The sequence below is a fragment of the Emys orbicularis genome, chromosome 19, assembly GCF_028017835.1.
Source record: "Emys orbicularis isolate rEmyOrb1 chromosome 19, rEmyOrb1.hap1, whole genome shotgun sequence".
NCBI classification, from domain to species: Eukaryota; Metazoa; Chordata; order Testudines; family Emydidae; genus Emys; species Emys orbicularis.
Window position 1 is genome coordinate 20118067 of NC_088701.1, and position 10333 is coordinate 20128399.

Consider the following 10333-nt stretch of genomic DNA (forward strand, 5'->3'; position numbering starts at 1 on the left):
GACTTTTTTTGGTTCAGTGGCCAAACCAAAAAAATCTATTACAAAATTGTTTAGTTTTGAAACTGTTTTTTTTGTTCCCCTCCCCCCCAAAACAAAGCAAATAAACAAAAAAACAATGCTTTCAGGTAGAATGAAATATTTTGTTCGAACTGAAGCTACATTTTGTTTGGTTTTTCAATTCAGTTTCATTACGTTGGATGTTTTTTACTCTTTACAATGATTTTTAAAACCAAATCTGGCTAATGTTTTGAAATGAAAAATCAAAATGATTTATTTAGAAAATATCAAAATGAATCATTTTGACTTTTTTTTCATTTTCTTCCCCCCAGGCAAAGCTCTTTGCTGAATTTAACGTGATTTTGTAAATAGCTTTGGTCACCCCGGAAATGCATTTTTCTGGCAAGTTTACGGTTTGACTGAAAAATGTCACCAAAAATGAGCCCAACACACTGGCGGGAGGAAACAGGACAGCTCATGAAACTATAGCCGTAAAATGCAAATCTGCAGAATGTACTGTCACATTATAAAACCCAAGGGACAGAGGAATAAAAACCACAATTGCAAACAAACTATGAAGACTCTCATGAATACATCCACTAAGCTATAATTAGTATAAAATGAGAATACTTTAAACCAGAATATCTTCTGAGCAAAGCTTGCAAACAAAGCATTTTAAATGCGTTATTATTTCATAAGTGGTTAATGTTTACTATGAAGCTTTGCATGTTACAAAGCATATACTGCTGCTAGGCAAACCAAACCCTTGAAAACTTGAAATTAATTTTCTGATCCAACCAAGCCCAGCTTCACTATCATATATAAGGGGTAGTGTCAAGGTGTCACATCAGAGGAGTCCTTTCTCCTTCACTTTTTGCTGCTGTCACGCACCGCAGCTCCCGATACTTATTCCCGCTTCAAATACGCCGCCATGAACAGACAGACGTTTTTTGCAAGCTCCGCCGTTGGGCGAAAGGGCTTCAGTTCAACTTCTGACGTCCTAAGCGGACACAGAACCTGTGTGGCCTCCGTAGGCCCGCCGGTCGAAAGATGTAAAGTTGGTGGCTACAGCAGCAGGAGCGTCTGCCACCTGGGTGGAAGCACAAGAATTGCTGATGCTGTGGGCTGCCCTGGTGGTGCTGGATGCTACGGAGGTTATGGCTATGGTGACACAGCTTGGGGCAGTGTCGGTTATGGCAGCTCTGGAGGTTTTAGCGGCAGGGTAGGTCTTTGCGGACCCAGAGGCTATGGAACTTTTGGAGGTTATGCCGATTGCAGGAGCGATGGTATCCGAGGGGTCAGCGTCGACGAGTCCCTCCTGAAGCCGCTCTGCGTGGGAGTTGACCCACAAGAACATCAGGCACGAGAACACGAGAGGGAGCAGATGAAGACCCTGAACAACCAATTTGCCTGCTTCATTGACAAGGTGAGAGCATCGATGTTTTCTATATTTCTTTTAATAAAACAAAGAGAATGGCCCATGGTGCAGATTTCTAATCCGGATCTGCATCCAGATCCAAATTTCCCCATGTTCAGACTGTGACCTTTGGAACAAGAGCATCAGATTGTCCTTGGATTGGGGCCCAGTGGAAAGACACCCAAATTCACTTAACTGGAGTTGGATCATGCCCCGAGACAGAGCCACTGCGGTACTTAACTCTTTGGAAAGTCTCCGTCACTTGAAGGCTTTAAATCAAGGCTAGATGACTTTCTAAAAGATCTACTCTGTCTCAACCAGAAGTTATGAAGGGGGGTTCCGAAGAGGATGGAGCTCGGCTGTTCTCAGTGGTGGCAGATGACAGAACAAGAAGCAATGGTCTCAAGTTGCAGTGGGGGAGGTCTAGGTTGGATATTAGGAAACACTATTTCACTAGGAGGGTGGTGAAGCACTGGAATGGTTACCTAGGGAGGTGGTGGAATCTCCATCCTTAGAGGTTTTTAAGGCCCAGCTTGACAAAGCCCTGGCTGGGATGATTTAGTTGGGAATTGGTCCTGCTTTGAGCAGGGGATTGGACTAGATGACCTCCTGAGGTCTCTTCCAACCCTAATATTCTATGATTCTATGATGCAGGAACTGTTGGGTAAAATTCTATGGCTTGTGTTATGTCAGGTCAGACTAGATGACTGAAGTGGTTCCTCTTGCCTTAACATCTATGAAGCTATTAAGTAAACAATATAAAAGACCAAACGTGCCTGGGTGTTGATTGTCTGCAGTCACCCTTCAAGTCCGTTGTTTCCACATTCTCCAATGAGGTCTGCGTTAAAGTTCTACGGCCATTGAGAATGTTTTGTGCTAAGTGGAACAGAAACAATGGCACTGTTGTTTTCATCCAAGGATGGGAAACATAGCAGGGTTTTTTGGAGTCATTATTTAGTTTATTGAAAGGAATGCAACATCTGGCCTTGATTCTATTCACAAGAATAATTGTAGTGAAGTCAATGGAATGGTATGGTTATGAAAAGACCCTCACACTCCTTGATTTGAAATTTGCTGGGCACTACCTGGGCAATCACCACTCAATGACACCGAACAAGTTTGTGATCCTCTTACATTCAGCATTACTCTCCTTCAAAGTACCTCGACGAGGAGACACAGATAGAGCTTTAGACTTAAATTTATTTCCTTGGCCTTTTGATGTTTATATTTGACACACAAAGTTATATTAATATCATTCCTGGGCATTGATTTAGTTGGTGCTGGTCCTGCTTTGAGCAGGGGATTGGACTAGATGACCTCCTGAGGTCTCTTCCAACCCTAATATTCTATGATTCTACGATTTCAATACCATGGGGATACATGTAATATGAAGGTAAATGGAATACAGTATTTGTTAGCTTAAAATGTATTCAACTTTGATATATATTTATGATTACTTAGAGGAGGGGAGAGTTACTATTAAGTATCATTTCCCAAAGATCTGCTTCCTTTGGCCCTCTAGTTGCCAAATACTCTGTTCCTGCCTCTGGAATACCAATAACAGTTCCTGAATCAAAAAGGACAATTTAACTTAGGGTCCCGATTTCTTTCTTTCTTTCTTTCTTTGGTGGCAGCTTTCAGAGATTTAAAAAATTGCTGAATTTTGGTTTACAGGTTCGACACCTGGAGCAGCAGAACAAGGTGCTGGAGACCAAATGGAACCTCTTGCAGCAGTGTGTTCCTCCAGCCCCACGGAAAAATCTCGAGCAGTGCTTTGAGAATTATATCTGCAGCCTGAGGAAGCAGCTCGAGGATTTGTTAAGTGACAAGGAACAACTGACCTGTGAAGAGTCTGCATCAAGGAAGCTTGTGGATGAATTCAAATGCAAGTAAGAGATTATCCATCATTTGCTTTCTTCTCAGTTTGCTCTATTTCTTGTGATCTCCTTTAGCTGCTGTGGGAAATGAAAAAAATTGTGGCCTGATTCACCACTGAATTATTCCAGTCTTTAGCTGGTATGACTATTGTAGTAGGAAGAGAGCCTGAGTCATAAGCCCTTGTATTAGAGGCCTGGTATGAGGCCTGAGGCCTGAACTAAAGTAGTGGTCAAAACTTTTCCAATATGAAGCAAAGTCAGGTTGTGAGCAAGAGGCAGGCCATGCTCACAGAATTTGGCAAGCACAGGGCTGATATTGCAAAAACACATATTCCAGAAGGGTGGTACCAGAACACCTCAATACTAGCACATTCCCCACAGATAACAGGAACACACTGACCCATCCTAAAGATAAGGTCAGGATAACAGCATAATGAATAAAAATGTTTTAATCAAACCAACATGTACAAGGCAGTGAGTGGCACCCAAATACGTCAGCGGTGGCACCCTGATTTGTAATTTGTTTGTATCTGTGTATAAAAATGTATCTCAAAGGGAGTGTCTTTGGCCAGCCTACGGAGCAGTGGAAAGTCCCACCAGTGACTGAGCTGCGTCCATTGTCACAAGCATACATGTCTTAGTATCTTCGGAGAGTCTTCCAGGTGCCATTACCCTGCTTTGTTGACAATAAACCTGGCCGGGCACCTTTGCTACTAAACCAAGTCTTGTGGTCTTATTGAGCAGTTCGATCGAAGCCTGCTGTAGGTGCTATCTGGCCAGAGCCAGTGCAGCACGCAGAGAGAACACATGCATGCCGCCAAATATCTAACAACAGCGATATCAATTGAAATGGCATTTGCGATTGGTGAAACAGACCCAACGTTGATTTCAAGTTGAAAGAGAAAAATGTTGCCCATGTGTGTTATGGCAGTTGGCAGAACAAGCACTGACCCACCGCTGTCTCTTCTCTTTTCCCACAGGTACGAAGAGGAAATCAGCAGGCGCACAGCGGCAGAGACCGAGTTCGTGGTGCTCAAGAAGGTGAGAAATTCAGGTGGCTAAAAGAGGAAGCGAGGAGCTGTAAATATAGCTATAACCATTTTGCATGGATGCCGCAGCAGTAGGAAGTTATTAGAAGATACCTGATGATGGTAGCATGAGGAAAAGGCACATCTTTGCACACATACTGGACAGTGTGGAAAAAGGATATAGATGGGAATGGGAGAAGAAGTTGAACGTCATTTAAGCTAGCATCATTGCAAATCACAAGCAAACGTAACACACTCAAGTTGCTGTTCATGTAATTATTTGTAAGTGGGGCCTGGCGGACAGAGCAAAAAAGGTTGTAGCTGGACAGCAATGGAATAATAAAGGCCCACTAATGACTGATATTTTAATCATCTAAAGAGGTGCATCTTAATTTTTCTTCCTCGCTAGATCCATTGTAGGTAGATCTCAGAAAATGAGACAAAAACACTGAATATTTAGAGTTCATATTTAAACTTTCATTAGTCAATACTGGGTTTTCCACCAAGTCCTAAGTACCGAAGAGGACTTTTCCTCCCCATTGACTCTGAGGTGGGTTGATTTTCCTCTGGGAGGCCCGGGAGCCCCTTGAGGAAGCCTGCCAAATCGAGACATTCTGTTCCACAAGCCTGATGGAAACAGACAACAGGCTTTGCCTCCGATACTGTTTCCCCAGTGTTTTGGAATACCTGTGGCCTTTTTTCCTCAGGAGGCGGACGGTACCTTGCTGCACAAGGAAGAGCTAGAGGTGAACACAACCTTGTCGAAGCAGAAGCTGGAATTTCTGAGATGTGTGTTTGATGAGGTAAGGATTCTTCTCATGCCACCCGCCATGGAAATTCAGTACCATGCTTCTCCTTGAAATCACCATCATGTTGCATAGAGTCCAGATTACTAGAGGCAGCAAGGACTCCATAGCTAGAAACTCCACCTGGGTGATTGCCTCTAGGAAACATTTACTAATCCACCCCTAAACATGGAATTATGAAGCCTATATAACGTTACGCCATAATGCATGAATCTTCACCCTGGATCTATCTGGTGACAATGCCTGGGAACAATGAGACCTGTCTTTTCCTCCCCAAATCCATCAGAAATTGGACATGTCCTACCTACCTGGTTGGCCTGCCCCTACTCCTAAGAGGAAAGACTTCTGTATTTCTCATAGGCAAAGCCCTTTACGTTGGTCTTTAGTTGCAGGATCGGAACTAGCCCAGTGAAGAGAGACCCTTTGTCCTTGAGTGAACATCTTGGAAGTATGGATAAGGGAGGGGGCTTTAAATGATACCTAAGACTTTATGCAATTGCAGGAGAGAGCTCAGATAGATGGCCAGTTCTGCGACACGGCAGTTGTTGTGAAAATGGACAACAGCAGAGACCTGGACACGGACTGCATAATCAAGAACGTTGAAGGCTGGTATAAAGAGATTGCTCAGAGGAGCAAAGAAGAAGTTGATGTTTTGTACCAAACCAGGGTGAGTCGCAAATGAGACAGGTACGATACAGGCTATTGTATGATGCAAGTTCAATTAACCATCAGTTTGTTTCTGGATACCAGTTCAAGGAGCTTCAGGACCAAAGGGGCAGATTCTGTGAGGATCTAGAGAGAAACAAACATGAGATTGCAGAGCTAACCCGTCTGATCCAGAAAATGCAGGGTGAGACTGACCACGTAAAGAAACAGGTAGGAGTGATTAGAAGTTTTGATTTTTCCGATGAATGTGCCAGATTTGGTGTATTAGTATGGATGATATATTGGAATACAGTATGGCTGGGAATTATGCTCTGGTTCTGAATGATGCCGTTGTGTCTGTGGCATGAACCAAGACTGATCTGAGATGGTTGCTAGGTTGGAATGAATGAGGCCAAGTGTTTTAAAATAAAACAACACCACAATTCGAAGTATTATAGAAGATAGGATTGCCAACCCTCCAGGATTGTCCTGGAGAATCCAGGAATGAAAGATTAATCTTTAATTAAAGATGATGCCATGTGATGAAACCTAGGAGTACGTCCAACCAAAATTGGCAACCCTAATAGAAGATGGCTACAACAACTCTGCAAACAGGATCCACACTGAAGCATCCAGCCCTTAAGACATAATTTCACTTCTTCAACTTATTGAGTAGACTTTCTGTCTAGTCAAATTCAAGGATTTTGAGAATCGTCATCACCTCTCGCTTGTCAAGGAAAGGAGTGGGGATGGGAAAAGGGAAATTACATGGAATAAAAGGGAAAGTGATTTTGGGCTTTACTTTCAAGCACATTCAGGCCCCTGTCACCACTCTGCCAGTGGCCATATAGTGGGTATAAATTACATTTACTTTGTTTTGATGGCCCCTTTACACTGCCAGAGCTGGGGCCTGAGTGTATATGAGAATCCGCTTCTCTCCCTTCTTATTCAACCAGGTTGATACTTCTTACCACCCTTTGAAAATTTGGGAGGATAACTCTAAGGATGAGCGTTAGTGAGAGCAGTAGTATTATCACAAGCAAGCCTTTTCTTTCTCATGTCCGGTCTCTTAAAAGATGGCGCTTTCTTCCTTGCCTTCGGTTTCCCTTTCAGTTCCATCCTCTGCCACAATTTAGCACCTGCTAGATGCAGTGAGAGGAACTGCAAGGCAGGCCCTGTTGGTCTCTTGAAAAAATAAAGATGTTCAGCCAATCAGAGCCCAGCAGGCTCAGATAAAAGTTGCTACAGGGCCTGAGCAGGTCAGTTCCAGGCTGGGACCAGACGAGTGAAAAAAGGGGCTGCTCTCTGGCCAAGGGAACTAGGCAATTAGCCAGAGGTTATCTCTGGCTCTACTTACGTAGTTGGGATTGCAGAGGGAGAAGAACCTGAGGGCATTGGTGCTGAGATAGGGCTGGAGATAAAAGTACTGGTAGAAAGGCTCAGGGAAAGTGAAGGATTGCGGTAAGCAGTACATGGCTGCTGTGGATAAGGTCCCTGGGTAGGACCCCAGAGTAGTGGGCAGGCCCAGGTTCCCCTACTGGCCACAAGTAAAGTGGTATCAACCCCACAAAGGAGACAGTATTTAAAGGGGCCCAGAGCCAGGATAGAAGGCCCTACTAAGGGCAAATAGATCGTGTAATACCCACCCCAGAAGGGGGTCATTTGGACTTGGTGACTTGGACAGAGGGTCAAGCTGCTGAAGTCCCACCAAGGTTGGCTGGCAGCCTGAAGGGGACACCAGGGGTGAGGAAAGGTCTGTGGTACCACACCCAGCCACTAAGAGGTGCTCAAGAGGTGAGTGCCCCCATTACAGAGACCTATGGGAATACCATAGAATAGTGGATACATCACCAAACCCAGCACCTAACCTTTGATAGTAGCCAAAACTTCAAGCCTTTGAGGGAGATGCCAAAATTGTGCCATACTACTAAGCAATGTCATCTGTCCTGTAACAGGTAGAGCTTATTATGGACACTTGGAGTACCTTGAAAGAAGGCCATGAAATGAGGTATACAGCTTCCAAGATGTTAGGCTTTCCTCAGCCATGTATCCATTCTTCTGAATTTGGAACTGAAACTTGGGAAGCGAATCCAGAGGCTGATGGCTCGGAACTCTGGTAGAGACACACAAACACATCAGTAATATCTTCCGTTTTCTCCCTTGGCAGATTGCCTGTCTGCAAACAGCCATTTGTGATGCTGAGCAGCGCGGCGATTGTGCTCTTAAAGATGCTCGAGGTAAACACATGGAACTGCAGAACGCTCTCCAGAGGGCCAAGGATGAGCTGGCATGCATGCTGCGTGATTACCAGGCACTCCTGAATGTCAAGCTGGCCCTGGATATCGAGATCACTACATACAAGAAACTGCTGGAAGGAGAAGAAAGCAGGTGGGTGCAAAATACCACAGAGCTCGACGATGGAACAATCTCTAAGTGACTTTCCAATGATGAAGATGAGGATTACCTAGGAAATCCAAACAGCTACCAGGGCTCCATTGCACAAGTATTTATGAGACAGAGCCTCTGCCCTGGACATGACGCAATGCAGGGGATGAGAGAGACACCTAGAGATGGAGTGGGTTGGTTGGTAGGCTGAAGTGACAGTAAAATGAAGTAAAGCTAATTACATAAGAACATAAGAACGGCCATACCGGGTCAGACCAAAGGTCCATCTAGCCCAGTATCCTGTCTACCGACAGTGGCCAATGCCAGGTGCCCCAGAGGGAGTGGACCAACAGGTAATGATCAAGTGATCTCTCTCCTGCCATCCATCTCCATCCTCTGACAAACAGAGGCTAGGGACACCATTCCTTACCCATATTGATGGGATGAAGTACTCATCTTTCTTTTCTTTCCCCAACAGGATATGTTTGGGGACGCCTGTGAGTGTATGTAAGTAAGCCGAGGATTTACAATTGGGATATTCCAAGTTTGGGGTTTTTTTCTGTGAGAGTGCTAGCTTTCTGCTCAACTTACTGCACCTGTGTTTTTCTTGCAGCTGTGGTCACCAACTCCTCAAACATAGCTGGAGACAGTGGTACCGTGGTTGGAGTTGGAAGCGGATGTGGTTATGGCTCTTTAAGAAGAGGCTACAGCTCTGGGCATGGAAGATGCGGCTCCCTAGGTGGAGGTTTCAGCTCCAAAAGTTTAGGAATCTGCCCCAGAAGTGTAGTCAGTGTTGCAGGTAGCCAAAACATCCCTGAAGGTGCAGACTTCTGTCCACCTGGAGGGTTCAGCTCCAGAAGTGGCAGTTGCATATCCAGAGGTGTGGTCAGCTCTGTGTGTAGCCACCACCTCCCGGGAGGTGTGCATTGGTGTCCACCTGGAGGAGTCGTCTCCGGAGGTGGGGGTTACGGTTCTAAAGTCGTAACCAGCTCTGTAGGCACAGGACAAGTCTCTGGAGGTGTAGCCTGCTGCCCAGATGGAGGAGGGTACATCACCAGTAGTGGATATCCTGGAAATGGAGTTTGCACCGTTGAAACCGGAGGATTTATCATCCAATATTTAGGTAGCTCTCCAGCTGGAGGACCCAGCACTGGAGCTGTAGATAACTCTGGAGCTGGGCCATGCCACACTGGAGTTCCGGGAAGTTGTGAAGTGGTGAGAGAAACCGGCATAGCTCCATAGGGGGTTGTCACTCTGGATCTGTAGGCAGCACAGCCAGGAATACCACAATGCAAAGCTTAAGCACAAAGTCACCCTTTCCAAAATGATATGAAATGAATTCTCCGCCAGCTGACAGCAACACAAATCACAAAATCCCTGACCGACTATAAGCATTCATTAGGATAAGAGAGATGTCTCAGGGAGGTTCTATTTTCAGTAGTCTCCTCATTCTGAATGTCCATTCCTTAGACGCCTTGCTAACAGGTGTTTACAGCAGTATTACTTCCTTCAGCTCAAAGTGTCTTTGTATTTCAGTGCTGCCTTTGGGCATTTTCTATGCTGCAAAACCAGCCTCCCATGGGCCAATCATTTGCGTTGCCCTCTCTCTGGGTTTTCTTGCAACTGGCAGTTTTATGAATCATGCAATTTATACATGGAAACATACTCTTCCTACAGCACCTTCCAAAGTGATTCAGAAAGGAGAACAGTGATTTGACATTCCCAGATGGTACCGAGAAGAGAATTTTTCTCTCTCTGTAAAATGGGGAACTGAGGCTAGGTCTACACTACCCGCCTGAATCGGCGGGTAGAAATCGATCTCTTGGGGATCGACTTATCGCGTCTCGTCAGGACGCGACAATCGATTCCCGAATCGACGCGCTTACTCCACCAGCGGAGGTGGGAGTAAGCGCCGTCGACTGGGAGCCGCGGCAGTCGATTTTGCCGCCGTCCTCACAACAGGGTAAGTCGGATCTGATACGTCGAATTCAGCTACGCTATTCGCGTAGCTGAATTTGCGTATCTTAAATCGACCCCCCCCCTGTAGTGTAGATGTAGCCTTAGTTTCTAGAGCTGTTAACGATGTGTTTTCCAAAAAGGAAATGTCAAATTTTAATCAAAGAAATCTCCATGTCCAAGCTCATTTTTGTTTGCAGTTAAACAACGGGTGTTTAATTC

The 10333-nt window shown here is 45.1% G+C and overlaps 1 protein-coding gene across 1 annotated transcript; it reads left to right on the top strand.

The window, feature by feature from the left end:
* Positions 1 to 928: 928 nt before the first annotated feature.
* LOC135891750 (keratin, type II cytoskeletal 4-like) lies at positions 929 to 9397 on the top strand. Its single transcript, XM_065419408.1, has 9 exons — positions 929 to 1423; positions 3089 to 3303; positions 4272 to 4332; positions 5027 to 5122; positions 5628 to 5792; positions 5876 to 6001; positions 7938 to 8158; positions 8634 to 8662; positions 8769 to 9397. Exons 1-9 carry the CDS (start codon positions 929 to 931, stop codon positions 9395 to 9397), a joined length of 2037 nt encoding a protein of 678 aa, XP_065275480.1.
* Positions 9398 to 10333: the final 936 nt, after the last annotated feature.

Excerpts from the sequence above, each read along its gene's own strand:
- LOC135891750 (XM_065419408.1), top strand. The coding sequence starts at position 929 with ATGAACAGACAGACGTTTTTTGCAAGCTCCGCCGTTGGGCGAAAGGGC. Across the intron at positions 3,304-4,271 it reads GTGGATGAATTCAAATGCAA|GTACGAAGAGGAAATCAGCA; the intron begins GTAAGAGATTAT and ends CTTTTCCCACAG. Across the intron at positions 8,159-8,633 it reads CTGGAAGGAGAAGAAAGCAG|GATATGTTTGGGGACGCCTG; the intron begins GTGGGTGCAAAA and ends TTTCCCCAACAG.